This window comes from Macaca fascicularis, chromosome 10 (genome assembly GCF_037993035.2).
Source record: "Macaca fascicularis isolate 582-1 chromosome 10, T2T-MFA8v1.1".
In the NCBI taxonomy this organism is placed as follows: domain Eukaryota; kingdom Metazoa; phylum Chordata; class Mammalia; order Primates; family Cercopithecidae; genus Macaca; species Macaca fascicularis.
Genome location: NC_088384.1, coordinates 11,464,274 through 11,482,760, shown reverse-complemented (window position 1 = coordinate 11,482,760; position 18,487 = coordinate 11,464,274). Strand labels below are relative to the sequence as shown.

General features: G+C 43.0%; 1 protein-coding gene across 11 annotated transcripts in view; it reads left to right on the top strand.

Annotated features, from left to right (window-relative positions):
* The window catches only part of TNRC6B (trinucleotide repeat containing adaptor 6B), a 297,709-nt gene that overhangs the window by 112,628 nt on the left and 166,594 nt on the right, over positions 1–18,487 (top strand). For all 11 annotated transcript variants that reach the window (XM_045364263.3, XM_045364261.3, XM_065521746.2 and 8 more), the window contains one exon: positions 763–830. In XM_045364263.3, coding sequence (XP_045220198.1) covers positions 763–830 — 68 coding nt within the window. The remainder of the gene's footprint in view (positions 1–762; positions 831–18,487) is intronic.

Below are 18,487 nucleotides of genomic sequence, written 5' to 3'. Positions count from 1 at the left end.
ATCTCAGCTCACTGCCACCTCTGCCTTCCAGTTTCAAGCAGTTCTCTTGCCTCAGCCTCCTGAGTAGCTGGGACTACAGGTGCATGCCACCACGTCCAGCTAATTTTTGTATTTTTAGTAGAGACGGAGTTTCACCATGTTGGCCATGACGGTCTCGATCTCCTGACCTCATGATCCACCTGCCTCAGCCTCCCAAAGTGCTGGGATTACAGGTGTGAGCCACCATGCCTGGGCAACAAAACTGCTTTTTGAAGTAGCTATACCAGTTTTCCCTCCCACTAGGAGTGGAGAAGAGTTGCCATTGCTGCATACCCTTGTCAGCACTTGGCATTGCCCGACTTTAATTTTAGCCAACCTGGTGGTTGTGAAATAGTTTTAATTTGCATTTTCTTGACTGACATGAGATTGAATATCTTTTCATATGTTTAGGAACTGTTTATGTGTTCTCTTCAGTGAAATTCCTACTTGGTTATTTGCAGATTTTTCTAGTAGGTGTTCTTTGTCTCATTGATTCATCACTGTTCTTTTATATTCTGGGTGCTAATCCTTTGTCAGAGTTATATGTTTTGCTGATGAACATGTTTCCTTTTTTCTGCAAATCTAATCACTCAAGGAGAAGTTTGAAAACCATTGGCCCAGGCTTCTGTTCTGTGCACCGCAGTGAAATGGCCCTGTGGTTTTGCACAGGGCAGGTGTGGGTTCTTGGAGTGAGTTGCATTGTAGTTACTGACTGCTGCTGACCTGTGGTGCTTGCCTTTGCAGGTGGAACAGGAGGATTTTGTAATGGAAGGGCATGGCAAGACTCCACCTCCTGGTGAAGAAAGCAAACAGTGAGTCACAGTTTATTTAAAAAGAGTCCTATTACAGATTCTCGGAAACACTTTGGTTCAACATGCTGATAGTGTATTTGTCGGAGATGTATACGTTGGAGACACTGGGGAACTCACCAGTTGCTTTGGTGGCTGTTAATGCATTGCTTCTATTTATAGACCAACTAACTGGAAGGACAAGAAAGTTAGCTTTATAGTTTTTTCTGCACTCTCCTAATCAAAATTTATGTTATGTTGTAGCAAAGGCTTTAAGGCTCAGTATGTTCCAAATTGAACTAATTCTGTTTCGTTGACTTCCAAAGAAAGTATAAAACGGTACATCTGGCCGGGCGCGGTGGCTCAAGCTTGTAATCCCAGCACTTTGGGAGGCCGAGACACGAGGTCAGGAGATCGAGACCAACCTGGCTAACACAGTGAAACCCCGTCTCTACTAAAAAATACAAAAAAATAGCCGGGCGAGGTGGCGGGCGCCTGTAGTCCCAGCTACTCGGGAGGCTGAGGCAGGAGAATGGTGCAAACCCGGGAGGCGGAGCTTGCAGTGAGCTGAGATCCAGCCACTGCACTCCAGCCTGGGTGACAGAGCCAGACTCCGTCTCAAAAAAAAAAAAAAAAACAAAAAACAAAAAACGGTACATCTTTTTCTCAGCATGTCTTTATGAAGTGAACTAAATTAATAGAACATTTCCCTGCAATCTAAGTGTGAATTTATTTGAACAGTACTTCCTGAAATTCTATTCCATTTGGTTATTTACACTGCTGATCTTTGTTTAAATAACAAATTGTTTCCCTAAAGGAACAGGAATTATAAATAATATAGCTTAGCCAACATTCTAAATAATTCAGAATCTCTCCCCTAACTCCTTAAGGGGTGATTGGTTTGTTGTTGGTTTTTTTTTTTGTTTTTTTGTTTTTTTTTTTTTTTTGAGACAGAGTCTCACTCTGTCACCCAGGCTGGAGTGCAGTGGTGCAGTCTCGGCTCACTGCAACCTCCGCCTCCCGGGTTCAAGCAATTCTCCTTCCTCGGCCTCCTGAATAGCTGGGACTTCAGTTGCCTGCCACCACACCTGGCTAATTTTCCTATTTTTAGTAGAGATGGGGTTTCACCATGTTAGTCAGGCTGGTCTTGAACTCCTGACCTCAGGTGATCTGCCTGCCTCGGCCTCCCAAAGTGCTGGGATTACAGGCGTGAGCCATCGCGCCTGGCCGGGGTGATCGGTTTTAAACCTGAAGTTGGGAGGCTGTTGGGTAGCTTTTTGATAGCAGTGAGTGAATTTTTTTCCTCTCTCCATCATAGAATGTGAAAAATTGTGTTGCAGAGCAGACTAGTTTTTCATATGCCCTTTTAAAGGAAAACCAGTTAAGACTGCTTAAAAGTACTGACATAACTACTATTTTTTATTCAGACATTAGTCTTCTAAATTGGATGGGCCAGTGATTCATGGAATTTACCAAAAATCTATAGAGAGAAACTCCTCTCACTCATATTTTTTTTTCCTAGAAAATAGTTTAATTTTGGTCTGTCTTAAGAAAATTATGTCTTTGAAACCCTTAGGAATAAATTATGCAGAATGGACTATGCTGCCACGAGGCCAGATTCATTAAAGGAAAATGGCTTGTCTTGTATTTGTTGTGAATGGAAACCAGGATATTTTCACAGCTGGTTTAATTTGCTAACCAGGCAATTTTAAAAATAGCTCACAATATAAATCCTAACTTTGCTGTATTCTGTCAAATGCACTTACATTTTGCATGGGCTGATGGAATCAATTCATCTTTAGCAAATTAGAATGCCAGACATCTAGTCTCAGTAGAATGAGAAGAGAAACACTTCAGGTGCTTTTCTCCGTGTCCACTGCACAGCCCTCCACCCCCACACTCTGGTCAAAGGTCTGTCATATAAAAATTATACCTCTCATTTGTCGAGGGTTTTCTGTGCACAAGGTGCTTTGCTTAAATGTTTTTTACTTTGTCATTTCCACTCATTACACCATTTCATCTCCATTTCACTCAGAGATAAGGTGTGGTAATGCAGCTTGAAATGCAATTTAGATTTGAGCCCAGATCTTACCGACTCTCTCACATCCTTTGCCATCCTTGGGAGCTATGCTCCTGGAAAATACTGTGGTTAGTAAAACTGCAGTTGTCAAGATCAAAAGTCTCATGAACAAGAGGGAGTAGTCCAGGCGTGGTGTGGCTCACTGTAATCCCAGCACTTTGGGAGGCCAAGGCGTGTGGATTACTTGAGGTTGGGAGTTCAATACCAGCCTGACCAACATGGTGAAACCCCATCTCTACTAAAAAAATACAAAATTAGCCAGGCGTGGTGGTACACGCCTGTAATCCCAGCTATTTAGGAGGCTGAGGCAGGAGAATTGCTTGAACCCAGGAGACGGAGGTTGCAGTGAGCTGAGATCACGCCATTGCACTCCAGCGTCGACAACAAGAGCGAAACTCCATCTCCAAAAAATAAATAAATAAATAAATAAAAGAGGGAACTGGGGGAAACAATGAAAATGGCATTAAGCCTATTTTTAAAAACACAGATGGAAGTTCTGTACTATAAAGGATATCCATTTCCCAAACAAACCAGTCTTTATCTTTAAAAACCTCTCTAGTAACCCCTGTCCTGAATTAGCTTATTTAGGTATTCAGGAAACATTGCTGGGCAGATTCTCTCACAAGTTTTATGTTATACAAACTGTACTTCCTTTAGAGAGTTTCAAACAGCCCCACCAAGTTGGAACGCCGTGTATCGTATCCTTACCATTCTCCCTTGTTTTGTTTTCAAAAGTCTCATACTGCCTAGCCTTTTCACAGATGAATTCTGTTCTATTTCTGTTTTTTTTTTTCTGGGCCTGGTCAGCTATTATATACTGAAGTGATAAAGCAGAAATCAATTTTCTCCAGGGTGCTATGAGCAAAGGTGCTGTGTTCTTTTGTTTGAGGCAACAACAATAAAAATATTTACAAAACAATTTTTTTTAAAATCTCAGAACTGCAGTTGGCAAATGATTATTACTATACTTTGTAAATGTGATTCAGTCTGGATAGGGAATCTGGGAACTGAGTAATTTTTTTTTATTTATTTATTTTTGAGACGGAGGCTCGCTCTGTTGCCCAGGCTGGAGTGCGGTGGCATGCTGTTGGCTCACTGCAAGCTCCATCTCCCAGGTTCACACTGTTCTCCTGCCTCAGCCTCCCGAGTAGCTGGGACTACAGGCGCCTGCCACCACACCCGGCTAATTTTTTGTATTTTTAGTAGAGATGGGGTTTCACTGTGTTAGCCAGGATGGTCTCGATCTCCTGACCTTGTGATCCGCCCGCCTTGACCTCCCGAAGTGCTGGGATTGCAGGCGTGAGCCACTGCGCCTAGCCGGAACTGAGTAATTTTTTTTTTTTTTTTTTTTTTTTTTTGAGACGGAGTCTCGCTCTGCCGCCCAGGCTGGAGTGCAGTGGCTGGATCTCAGCTCACTGCAAGCTCCGCCTCCCGGGTTCACGCCATTCTCCTGCCTCAGCCTCCCCAGTAGCTGGGACTACAGGCGCCCGCCACCTCGCCCGGCTAGTTTTTTGTATTTTTAGTAGAGACGGGGTTTCACCGTGTCAGCCAGGATGGTCTCGATCTCCTGACCTTGTGATCCGCCCGCCTCGGCCTCCCAAAGTGCTGGGATTACAGGCTTGAGCCACCGCGCCCGGCCCTGAGTAATTTTTTAATAAAAGTAATATAAGCTTGTCAGAAAACATTCAAACAGTAATTGTGACTGTAGAAATAAAGGTGAGACCCTTCCCTTCCTTCCCTTCCTAATCTTCCTAAACATTTTCTGTACATTTTTAAAAAACAATTAAATTGATTTTTTCCCAACATCATTCTTCTGAGACTTACTTTTGTAATTTGACATATTTTCAGTCTATTTCTTTTTTTTTGAGACACGGTCCCTAGGCTAGGGTGCAGTGTGTGATCATAGCTCACTGTAACCTTGAATTCCTGGGCTCATGGGATCTTTTTGCCCCAGCTTCCCGAGTGGCTGGGACTACAGGTGCATACCACCGTACCCAAATAATTAAAAAATAAGTAGAAACAGGTCCTCACTATGTTGCCCAGGCTGGTCTCAAACTCTTGGGCTCAGGCTCAAGCAATCCTCCCACCTCAGCCTCCCAAAGTCCTGGGATTACAGGCATGTGCCATCACCCCTGGCCTCTTGCTGTTTTAATTTATGTTCTTCTGCATACTAATGAGTTGAAATATCTTTTGTTAGTTTATTGGCCATTTATTTTTATTTTGTGTATCACCTATTTATATATATTTCCCTTTTTTATTGGATTGTTTTTATAGCTTTGTAGGAGCCCTTTATACATTTTAGATATTATTAACCTTTGTTGAGATGTTTTAAATATTTTCTCTCAGTCCTTATTGTTTAACATTCGGTATCTTTCATGCCAACAAACCTTTTAAATTTTTTATATAGCAAAATCAGCCTTTCTGGCTTTTATGTTTTATGCTTGCCTTGAGAAGTCTTTCCTACCCTAACCTGATAAAATATATTTAGGTTTTCTACCTTATTTTTTACATTTAGGTGTTTAATTGAATCGCTACTCCATTTTGTATATGGTGTGAGGCAGAGATCTAACTTAATTTTTTTCCCAGATGGTTCTTATTCATTGGTATTAGCCCGTACAAAGAGCCCATTGCACTTACAGAGGTTGGCAGAGCACATGGCTAATGTAACTTACTCAAGGTCACAGAGCAGATTCTCATAAGGATTAGGACTAAATTATGTCATTAGCTGATCTGTGCCACTTTCCTTATCTCCCCATTTAACATTTTGACCATAGGTTCCCAAAACCTTAAAAAATTATATTCTGTGATGTTTATTTCAGTAGAACTAAGTTCTATTAAGAGGCAGATTAGGTAGCTGTATATGTAGAAAGCTCTTGAAAAATAATTGACTTCTGATATTGAGAAATATCTGTGCTAAACTGTTAATATTCTAGATCGGTTGTGCTGAATTCTGGTATTTGTATGTGAATAAGATTTATAATGTATATAGGTGTAAACACTTTATGTGTATTGTTTCAATGGGTTTTTTTTTACTATTAGTCTATCTAATGTAATCATTTTTCTGAGAATATTGTCTTTGAGAGTTATTTTAGCAAATCAGACAAGCAAAGTTTATTGCCTTATAATTACTACATTAAAATTACACAGCTTTAATTGCATGACGTGTTTACTGCAGGAGTAAATATTAAAACTATGGCAGCTTTTTAAAAAGCAGCTGAGCAGGTACTTGCTCATAGATTGCGTTTGACCATGCTTATTGAGCAGTCATCAGAGAGGAAATGCAGACAGGTTTTTGATTTGGTTTTATTTATATTTATGATGGTCTAAAGGTTTGTGGGAAGATCATTTGTTGTAATTTTGAAGCCAAATACCAATTTTTATTTTTATTTTTGTTTTTATCATTTTTGAGATGGAGTTTCGCTCTTGTTGCCCAAACTGGAGTGCAGTGGCGTGATCTTGGCTCACTGCAACTCTGCCTCCCAGGTTCAAGCGATTCTCCTGCCCCAGCCTCCTAAGTAGCTGGGATTACAGGCGCATGCCACCACGCCCAGCTAATTTTTTGTATTTTTAGTAGAAATGGGTTTTCACCATGTTAGCCAGGCTGGTCTTGAACTCCTGACCTCAGGTGATGTGCCTGCCTCGGCCTCCCAAAGTGCTGGGATTACAGGCGTGAGCCACTGTGCCTGGCCATCAATTTTGATGTAGTTGTAAATTTGGCTTCTTTCATTCTTTTGATTTTTTCCCAATATAACTTACAATCTTTAAATCTAAGCTTTCAATCTTTATGTTGAAATTGACTCGGGGCTGGGTGCGGTGGCTCACACCTGTAATCCCAGCACTTTGGGAGGCTGAGGTGGGTGGATCACAAGGTCAGGAGATAGAGACCATCCTGGCTAACATGGTGAAACACTGTCTCTGCTAAAAATGAAAAAAAGTTGCCGGGCATGGTGGCGGGCACCTGTAGTGCCAGCCACTAGGGAGGCTGAGGCAGGAGAATGCCTGAACCCAGGAGGCAGAGCTTGCAGTGAGCCAAGATCATGCCACTGCCAGCCTGGGCAACAGAGTGAGACTTCCATCTCAAAGAAAAAGAAATTGACTCAAATTCTCAAAAGATACTTATCGTTAATATACTAAAATTACTGAATTTTTCTAGCAAATTTTTGTTTATTCAATGTTCTCCATTCTTTTGGTTCATTTTATGAAAGGCAATTTTTAAAAACAAATTTCTCACGGTAGAATATTGAAGAGATATTTGCACAGAATAGTCAAGAGGTGGGAGCAAGCCAGATATCTGTCAACAGATGAATGGATAAACAAAATTTGGCATATACATACAAGGGAATATTATGCAGCCTCAAAAAAGAAAATTCTGCCATGTGTTGCAGTATAGATGAATCTTGAGGACATCATAAGCAAAATAAGCCAATTACAAAAGGACAAAATACTGTATGATTTTACTCATATAAAGTATCTAAAGTAGTCAAAATCATGGAAACATAAAGTAGAAAGGTGATTGCTAAAGACTGAGGTAGGGGGAAGGTAATGTTTAATGGGAATAGAGCTTCAATTTTGCAAGATGAAGTTTCTGGAGATCTGCTGCACAGCAGTGTGATTATACTTTACAGTGCTGGACTGTATGCTTAAAAACGGTTAGGATGATACATTTTTATGGGTTTTTTAAATGACAGTTTAAAAAAATTAACAGTGAAATTGAAATGTACTTTTAAACTACAGCCTGGATTTCAAAGACTTAGTTCCCCCTCACCACAAAAAATAATTGCAAAATGATTAACTTTTATATTGATTTTATGTTGGAATGACAATCTTTTGTATATGTTTTGCTAAATAAAACTTTATTAGAAGTTTTAAAAAATCTTATTTCGGCTGAGCGCGGTGGCTCATGCCTGTAATCCCAGCACTTTGGGAGGCGGAGGCGGGCAGATCACAAGGTCAAGAGATTGAGATCATCCTGGCCAACATGGTGAAATCCCATCTCTACTAAAAATACAAAAATTAGCTGGGCGTAGTGGTGCGGGCCTGTAGTCCCAGCTACTTGAGAGGCTGAGGCAGGAGAATCGCTTGAACCCGGGAGGAGGAGGTTGCATGAACTGAGATTGTGCCACTGCACTCCAGCCTAGTGACAGTGAGAGACTCTGTCTCAGAAAAAAAAAAAAAAAAAAAAATTATTTCAGGATTCATTTTATAGACAGTATCTGCTTTTTAGGGATTATTGATAGAATATTTAGAATTGACAGAAATTGTATCAATACGTATATTTTTATATTTCTGCTTCCTTAGGGTGCCATCTTTTTTTACTTTGCTCTCTAAGGGAGAACTATTTCAGAGGTTACATAGGAGACCTATAAGGAAATGGAATTATTGAAGACAGTTGTGTTTGTTTGTTTTTTATTCTGTTTTGTTTTTGAGATGGAGTCTCACTCTGTTGCCTAGGCTGGAGTGCAGTGGTGTGATCTCGGCTCACTGCAACCTTCCCAGGTTCAAGCGATTCTCCTGCCTCAGCCTCCCAAGTAGCTGGGACTACAGGCGCCTGCCACCACGCCTGGCTAATTTTTGTATTTTTAGTAGAGATGGGGTTTCACCGTGCTGGCCAAGCTGGTCTCGAACTCCTGACCTCAAGTGATCCACCCGCCTCGGCCTCCCAAAGTGTTGGGATTACAGGTGTGAGCGACAGAGCCCAGCCCTGAAGACAGTTTTATATCGATGATTCAGAGAGAAAGAAGAATGTAATTTATGGAGTTAGCACCGCTCTCCATACTCCAGTGTGGTGTGGTTCGATGTGGCTTTGTGCTCCAGGTGCTGTTTTTTAAGTTTCTTTTTTTCTTTTCTTTTTTTTTTTTTTTTGAGACGGAGTCTCGCTCAGTTGCCCAGGCTGGAGTGCAGTGGCCGGATCTCAGCTCACTGCAAGCTCCGCCCCCCGAGTTCACGCCCTTCTCCTGCCTCAGCCTCCCGAGTAGCTGGGACTGAGGCGCTCCACACCTCGCCCGGCTAATTTTTTGCATTTTTAGTAGAGACGGGGTTTCACCGTGTTAGCCAGGATGGTCTTGATCTCCTGACCTCGTGATCCACCCGCCTCGGCCTCCCAAAGTGCTGGGATTACAGGCGTGAGCCACCGTGCCCGGCCTTTTAAGTTTCTTAACTCTGTCATCTTGATTAAATTATTTTCTTCCTAATTACATTCTTCCCAATTTAAGTGTCTAGTTATAAAAGGCCCTTTTGGCCGGGCGCGGTGGCTCAAGCCTGTAATCCCAGCACTTTGGAAGGCCGAGATGGGCGGATCACAAGGTCAGGAGATCGAGACATCCTGGCTAACCCGGTGAAACCCCATCTCTACTAAAAAATAAAAATAAAAAAATAGCCGGGCCAGGTGGCGGGTGCCTGTAGTCCCAGCTACTCGGGAGGCTGAGGCAGGAGAATGGCGTGAACCCAGGAGGCGGAGCTTGCAGTGAGCCGAGATCCAGCCACTACACTCCAGCCTGGGCAACAGAGCGAGACTCCGTCTCAAAAAAATAAATAAATAAAATAAAATAAATAAAAGGCCCTTTTAATTTTTCTGAATTTTACTTATTATAGATCTTTCTTAAGTCCTAATAATTTGTCCTCCCCTTATCTCTGTTTCTGCTGACACTCCAACTCCCTAACTTACAGCTCTATCTTTTAAACTTTTAAAAGTTGTACTTGTAGCACAAGATAAATCTCCATCGTAAGGATTCCTTTTATTAGTATATTTCTTGTTTCATATTTAACTACCCAATTAGGCACTACACTTTTTGGGAACCATTCTTTTGGGTGTTTATTTAAAAACATTGGGCAGCTCTATAGCATTTCCTAAACACAGGGAAAAGTAAAAATTTTCCAAAATCATGAATTTTATAGATAATCGTCTTCAGAACACAAATATTGGTATTTGGCCATAGGAAAGTTGTTGTTGTTGACGTTTTAATTTTGTGTATTATACCATAAGGTTTTCTACAGTTTTTTCCCCCTTTAAACCATTACAATATGTACATGTTGAAATTAATTTATTAAGAAGTAGCAAGTTGAACTCTCTGTAAACTCGATCATTATTACAAAGTAGTAAGCTAGACATCAGAAGAATAGTTGACTTTTCTGTATAATCTTGAACAGCTTTTGGGGGAATGAGGAAATGAGTTTTCTTTTCAAGTTAATTGGTATTTTGAAAACGCCACAAAGAGGTTCAGTAGATGATAGTTTATACTCATGGAATTTTTGCTGGTGGGAGTTTTTGTAAAGCCATCAACATTTTGTGCTAGATCTTTGGGGAACTTTCAGTTGCTAATAAATTTTGTAGTTTGCATTGAAGTTACTTTAAAAAAATTATCTAACAACATCTTTTTTTCCCCAGAACTGTCAGAATTATAATACATTCTGAATTCTATTTTGTGAGGTCTTTCTTGGATGCCTGGACCATGGATTAATTACAGTAAGAGTAACTTCAAGGCCGGGTGCGGTGGCTCACGCCTGTAATCTCAGCACTTTGGGAGGGAAGAGGTGGGAGGATTGCTTGAGCTCGGGAATTAGAGAACAGCCTGGGCAACATGGCCAAACCTCATCTCTACAAAAAATGGAAAAATTAGCTGAGCGTGTTGTTGTGTGCCGGTAGTTCCAGCTCCTCAAGATCACTTGAGCCTGAGAGGTAGTGGTAGCAGTGAGCCAAGATCGCAGCACTGCACTCCATCCTGGGTGACAGAACAAGACCCTGTCTCAAAAAAAAAAAAAAAAAAAAAACGGTAATTTTAATAGATGACAGAATGAGACCCTGTTTCAAAACATAAGGCCAGGCGGGCGGGCGCGGTGACTCACGCGGGTAATCCCAGCACTTTGGGAGGCCGAGGCGGGCGGATCACAAGGTCAGGAGATCAAGACCACGGTGAAACCCCATCTCTACTAAAAATAGAAAAAAATAGCCGGCGAGGTGGCGGGCGCCTGTAGTCCCAGCTACTCAGGAGGCTGAGGCAGGAGAATGGCGTGATTCCGGGAGGCGGAGCTTGCAGTGAGCCGAGATCGCGCCACTGCCCTCCAGCTAGCGGGACAGAGCAAGACTCTGTCTCAAAAAAAAAAAAAAAAAAAAAAGGCCAGGCATGGTGGCTCACGCCTGTAATCCCAGCACTTTGGGGGGCTGAGGCGGGTGGATCACCGGAGATCGGGAGTTCGAGACCTGACCAACATGGAGAAACCTGTCTCTACTAAAAATACAAAACTAGCCGGGCATGGTGGCTCATGCCTATAATCCCAGCTACTCGGGAGGCTGAGGGAGGAGAATCGCTTGAACCCAGGAGGCAGAGGCTGTGGTGAGCCAAGATGGCGCCACTGCACTCCAGCCTGGGCAATAAGAGCGAGACTCTGTCTCAAAAAAAAAAAAAAAAAAAAAGAAAGAAAGAAAGAGAAAAGAAAAAAAAGTGCAAGGCCGGGCGCGGTGGCTCAAGCCTGTAATCCCAGCACTTTGGGAGGCCGAGACCGGCGGATCACGAGGTCAGGAGATGGAGACCATCCTGGCTAATACGGTGAAACCCCGTCTCTACTAAAAAATATTTAAAAAACTAGCCGGGCGTGATGGCGGGCGCCTGTAGTCCCAGCTACTCAGGAGGCTGAGGCAGGAGAATGGCGTGAACCCGGGAGGCGGAGCTTGCAGTGAGCCGAGATCACGCCACTGCCCTCCAGCCAGCAGGACAGAGCGAGACTCCGTCTCAAAAAAAAAAAAAAAAAAAAAAGGCCAGGCATGGTGGCTCACGCCTGTAATCCCAGCACTTTGGGGGGCTGAGGCGGGTGGATCACCTGAGATCGGGAGTTCGAGACCTGGCCAACATGGAGAAACCTGTCTCTACTAAAGATACAAAACTAACCGGGCATGGTGGCTCATGCCTGTAATCCCAGCTACTCGGGAGGCTGAGGGAGGAGAATCGCTTGAACCCAGGAGGCAGAGGCTGTGGTGAGCCAAGATGGCGCCACTGCACTCCAGCCTGGGCAATAAGAGCGAGACTCTGTCTCAAAAAAAAAAAAAAAAAAAAAAAAGAAAAAAAAGAAAGAAAGAAAGAAAAAAGAAAAGAAAAGAAAAGGGAGGCCGGGTGCAGTGGCTCAAGCCTGTAATCCCAGCACTTTGGGAGGCCGAGACGGGTGGATCACGAGGTCAGGAGATGGAGACCATCCTAGCTAATACGGTGAAACCCCGTCTCTACTAAAAAATATTTTAAAAAACTAGCCGGGCGTGATGGCGGGCGCCTGTAGTCCCAGCTACTCAGGAGGCTGAGGCAGGAGAATGGCGTGAACCCAGGAGGCGGAGCTTGCAGTGAGCTGAGATCCGGCCACTGCACTCCAGCCCGGGCGACAGAGCAAGACTCCGTCTCAAAAAAAAAAAAAAAAGAAAGAGAAAAGGGTAACTTTAATAGATATGTGTTTCACAATTTTATTTATTTATTGTATTTTATTTCATAAATGAGAGGGGAGGCTCAAGGCAGAAAAGATCGGGTTAAAGCTTTATGCTAGATCTTTGGCTCCATGAGGATGGATTTCTGTTGTCTTGGTCACTGCCTAGAGAAGTGCCTGGCACAAAAAGCATCTATAAATATATGTTGAATGAATAAGTTCCCATGGACTGTTAACAATCCCTCTTCTACACACTTACTTTGAAATCTGAGGTGGTGGTATTAAAAAGCCTAATTCCAGAATATTTTAGCTGTTATCAGCAGAAGAAAAGTACATTGAAGCATTTTGGGAGGCCCAGGCAGGTGGATCACTTGAGGTCAGGAGTTCAAGACTAGCCTGACTAGCATGGTGAAACCCCATCTCTACTACAAAAATTAGCTAGGTGTGGTGGTGGGCTCCTGTAATCCCAGCTACTCAGGAGGCTGAGGCAGGAGAATCACTTGAACCTGGGAGGCAGAGGTTGCAGTAAGCAAAGACCACAGCACTGCAGTCTAGCCTGGGCGACAGATTGAGACTCTGCCTTTAAAAAAAAAAAAAAAGGGTTGCCGGGCGTGGTGGTTCAAGCCTGTAATCCCAGCACTTTGGGAGGCTGAGACAGGCGGATCACGAGGTCAGGAGATCGAGACCATCCTGGCTAACACGGTGAAACCCTGTCTGTACTAAAAAATACAAAAAACTAGCCGGCCGAGGTGGCAGGCACCTGTAGTCCCAGCTACTTGGGAGGCTGAGGCAGGAGAATGGCGTAAACCCAGGAGGCGGAGCTTGCAGTGAGCTGAGATCCAGCCACTGCACTCCAGCCTGGGCGACAGAGCAAGACTCCGTCTCAAAAAAAAAAAAAAAGGCATTGTTAACATTGTTACACCTTTTTCTTTTTAAATTATTATTATTATTTTTTTTTTGGCCAGGCATGGGGGCTCATGCCTGTAATCCCAGCACTTTGGGAGGCAGAGGCAGGCAGATCACCTGAGGTTGGGAGTCCAAGACCAGCCTGACCAACATGGAGAAACCCTGTCTCTACTACAAATACAAAATTAGCTGGGCATGGTGGCACATGCCTGTAATCCCAGCTACTAGGGAGACTGAGACAGGAGAATCACTTGAACCTGGAAGGCGGAGGTTGTCATGAGCTGAGATCACGCCATTGCACTCCAGCCTGATCAACAACAGCGAAACTGTCTCAAGAGCAAAACTGTCCATTTCCTGAAATGGAATCTCACTCTACCCAGGCTGGAGTGCAGTGACACGATCTTGGCTCACTCACTGCAACTTCCGCCTCCCAGGTTCAAGCTGTTCTCCTGCCTCAGCCTCCCAAGTAGCTGAGATTACAGATGCCCACCACCACACCTGGCTAATTTTTGTATTTTTAGTAGAGACAGGGTTTCAGCGTGTTGGCCAGGCTGGTCTCAGACTCCTGACCTCAGATGATCTGTCCACCTCAGCCTCTCAAAGTGCTGGGATTACAGGTGTGAGTCACTGCACCCACCCCACCCACCTTTTTTTTTTTTTTTGAGACAGGGTCTCACTTTGTCACCCAAGCAGTGCAGTGGTGCAATCTGGGCTCACTGCAGCCTCAACCAAAAAAAATTGTTTTTGAGACAGGGTCTCTCACTGTTACCCAGGTTGGAGTACAGTGGCATGGTCATGGCTTATTGCAGCCTCCACCTCCTAGACTCAAGCAATCCTCCCACGTTAGCCTCCGGAGTAGCTAGTACTACAGGCACACACAACCATGCCTGGCTAATTTTTTTTTGTTTTTAGTAGAAACAAGGCCTGACTATGTTGCCAGGCTAGTCTTGAATTCCTGGGCTCAAGCAGTCCTCCCACCTCAACCTCCCAAAGTGCTTGTATTACAGGCATGAGCCACCATGCCCAGTCATCAACTTTAGATTCAGTCTTTTCTTGAATATGTTCCAACAGACCTGATTTTATCACTGTTCTCCTTAAGCATCCTACTTATAGGCCAGTGTATTAGTCCTTTCTCATGCTGCTAATAAAGAACTTCCTGGCTGGGCGCAGTGGCTCACGCCTGTAATCCCAGCACTTTGGGAGGCCGAGGCAGGTGGATCACTAGTTCAGAAGATCGAGACCATCCTGGCTAACACGATGAAACCCCGTCTCTACTAAAAACCAAAAAATTATCCGGGTGCGGTGGCAGGCGCCTGTAGTCCCAACTACTCGGGAGGCTGAGGCAGGAGACTGGCGTGAACCTGGGAGGCAGAGCTTGCAATGAGCCAAGATCGCACCACTGCATTGCAGCCTGGGTGACAGAGCGAGACTCCGTCTCAAAAATCAATCAATCAATAAATAAAATAAAGAACTTCCTGAGACTGCGTAATTTATAAAGGAAAGAGGTTTAATTGATTCACACATCCACATGGCTGGGGAGGCCTCAGGAAACTTCCAGCCATGGCGTAAGGGAAAGCAAACATGTCCTTCTTCATTTGGCGGCAGAAAGGAGAAGTGCTGAGCAATGGGGGAAAAGCCCCTTCTATAACCATCACATCTCGTGAGAACTCACTATCACAAGAACAGCAGGAGGGTAACCACCCCCCATGATTCAGTTACCTCCCACTGGGTCCCTCCCACAACACATGGGGATTATAGGAACTACAAGATGAGATTTGGGTGGGGACACAGCCAAACTGTATCAGCCAGTTATCAGTTATTGTTTGTTTGTTTGTTTGTTTGTTTTCTTTCAGAAAATGCCTTTCCAACCAAGCCTGAACCTTTTCTTTGCTTCCAAGGGCCTCCCTAAGATGCTATTAGCCTATCTATGCATATTTTCAAAGAAACTTCTGCTCCTGCCAGGGGCCCTCCTGAAGGTCTTCCACGCAAGTCTGGTTTCCTTCTGCCTTACATGCCTCTGGGCAGGCAAAGAAATCCTTCTTTCTGACTAGCTGCAAATCCGACTTTTGTGGGAATACTCTTTAAGAAAAAGCAAATTAATTTCAAAGACAAAACTAGGTTCAAAAGTGAATATTTACAAAGAGGAGATAAATCACAAAAATGGCAACTTAAAAAAATTAAATACCAAAAATTCAGAAAAACAATGTAATATTTGTATTAATTGGTTGCCTAATACATGGCTGTGAAACGTTTTCACCTACATTTTTTGGCTGTGCTATACTCTTTGATCATCCCTCCCTATTCTGTGATATTTTCTAAAAAGAGAATAGGTAAATAATTCAGTGCTTCTTATAGCATGGTTTACCAAAATGTGTTTTTTTGTGATTAATTAGATAAGTTCCATTCAGCCTCACAACTGGTTACTGGTAACATTATATAAATTTGTAAAATTGTTGGCAGGGCACGGTGGCTCATGCCTGTAATCCCAGCACTCTGGGAGGCCGAAGTGGGCAGATCACAAGGTCAGGAGTTTGAGACCAGCCTGGCCAACATGATAAAACCCTGTCTCTACTAAAAATCCAAAAATTAGCTGAGCGTGGTAGCACACATATGTAATCCCAGCTACTCAGGAGGCTAAGGCAGGAGAATCGCTTGAACCAGGGAGGTGGAGGATGTAGTGAGCTGAGGTCGTGTCACCACACTCCAGCCTGGGCAACAGAGTAAGACTTTGTCACAAAAAAAAAAAAAAAAATTGTTAGCAATTTTGGGAAAACCTCTATTGAGTATCTTTTATATATGCACTATGAAATTGCCGGGCTTCACTGTTTCTTGTACATTGGCTAATCTGAAATAGCCTTTGAATTGACATATGTATATCACAACATAATTTGGCCCTGCATATTTCTGTCGTGATACAGAGTGAGTTCACCTATTAACAGCTCTTTGTACATTGATGGTTAACATTATCTCAGCCATACACAGGTTCATGAAAGCCACATACAACATTGAACCCCAAACAAAGGTATCTTCAACTTAAGGTCTCCTTAGGGGATCTCCAGAATGGCTGAAGTCACTGTTAAGTCCACTGACACAAAGGGAACCATACTGGCAAGAAAGCTGGTATGGAAGGACAAATACTATTAATATATAATTCCATTTATCCAAGGTACTTAGAGCAGTCAGTTTAGAGACAGAAAGTAGAATGGTGGTTGCCAGGGGCTGAGGGAAGGGGTAAAAATGAAGTTGTTGTTTAATGTGTACAGAATTTCAGATTTGCAAGATGTAAAAGTTTTGGAGATCTGTTGCACAGCAGAGTGAATATACATAACGCTACTGAACTATACACTTAAAAATGGTTAAGATGATCGATTTTATGTGTTTTTTTTTTTTTTTTTTTTTTTTTTTTTTACCACAGTAAAAATTTTTGGGCCACGTGCCATGGCTCAATCCCAGCACTTTGGGAGGCCAAGGTGGGAGGGTTGTTTGAGCACAAAATTCGAGACCAGCATGGGCAACATGGTGAGATCCCCATTGCTACCAAAAAAAAAAAAAAGCTCGTCATGGTGGTGGATGCCTGTAGTCCTAGCTACTTGGGAGGCTGAGTTTGAGACAGGAGGACTGCTTGAACCTGGCAGTTTGAGGCTGTAGTGAGCCATGATTGTGCCACTGCCCTCTAGCCAGGGCAACAGAGCGAGACCTTGTCTCCAAAAACAAAAAACAGTAACCAAAAAATAAGGGATAATTGGGCACTTTGTTAGGATCCCTCCTAGAGCTTTAGGAGGAGCCCATGAAATTGAGGGGCCTGCAGCTTAAATTAGCTTCAGAGCAAAGCAAATCTGTTTCAACCATTCTGGTCCTATCTATCTGCTGACACCCAACTGATCTAAGCTGTAGTGCCTCCATTTTCAAACTCATCTCTCTTAGAGCACAACCATGCAGTTAATAATTTTATCTTACACTTTTTGTTGACTGCCTCATGCATATGTCTTATCTTTGAACTGTAGGATACGTGTTGTCTCCTTTACAGCCTAAAAGTACCTAGGCTCATAGTATTCATCCATTCATTCCTTTGCTTATTTGTTCATTCATTCAGCAATATTAATTGAATTTCTCTTCTGCGCTAGACCCAGAAATAAAAGCTACATACCCTGCCCTCTTAAGGTTCATTGTTTAGAGGGGGAAACGCCAAGTAAGTGGTTAACCATTATAGGCTATGAAGGTGCTGCTTTGGAGGTATGTACGAGGTGCCTTGGAACACAGATGGGAGTACTGGACTCAGCCTGGAGTGTCAAGAAAGGCTTCCTCCAAATGCAGATTTAACTTTTGAGGTTCGATTCTAAGGAATTTGAGAAAAACTGTTCCCTAAAAGGCCTGCTAGCATTCTAACTTAAATAGAACATTCTATTTTGTAACTGAATCCAGAGATTGTTGGATTTAGGTTGCATTGGAGATCTAACATAGTTTTGGCTATTATTTCTATCTTCTGACTTTGTTGGGAGTAAGAATAGCAGAAATGCTTAGCTCTCCCATTGACATTTTTTCTTGTCAGCCTACTTCCTTGTCATGGTTTGGTAGTACCGAAGCTGGTAAAACTTGGAAAAGCCTTTGCCTTTCCTAGGTTCTCTACATGGCAAACTCCTACTCATTATTTGAGACTCAGTTCAAACTCTCACCTCCTTCCCTGTGAAATCTTTTCTTATTCTCCCAGCAGTTACCCTTTTTATTGCCACAGCACAGCCATGTTATATCTCTATTTATACTTTCATTATGATACTTTGCTATATTTTAATTATGGATTAAAATGCTTCTCTGTCCTTTGAAGTGTTATTAATCATTTTTGTATGCCCCTGGTCTAGTCCTAGCATACAAATAAGGATTGTTGTGCCACAAATAAGGATTGTTGACTTTGTGAATGAATGGTGAGTCCAGAGTTTGGAGTCTTCTTTTTTTTTTTTTTTTTTTGGAGACAGAGTCTTGCTGTGTCGCCAGGCTGAAGTGCAGTGGCGCAATCCTGGGTTACTGCAGTCTGCCTCCCGGGTTCAAGCTATTCTCCTCCCTCAGCTTCCCGAGTAGTTGGGATTACAGGCACGTACCACCACACCCAACTAATTTTTGTATTTTTAGTAGAGATGAGGTTTCACCATGTTAGCCAGGATGGTCTCGATCTCCTGACCTCATGATCCACCCACCTTGGCCTCCCAAAGTGCTGGGATCACAGGCGTGAGCCACCACACCCAGCCTGGAGTCTTATTTTTGAATGAATTGATTGGCCTTATGATAGTTCATGGTCACA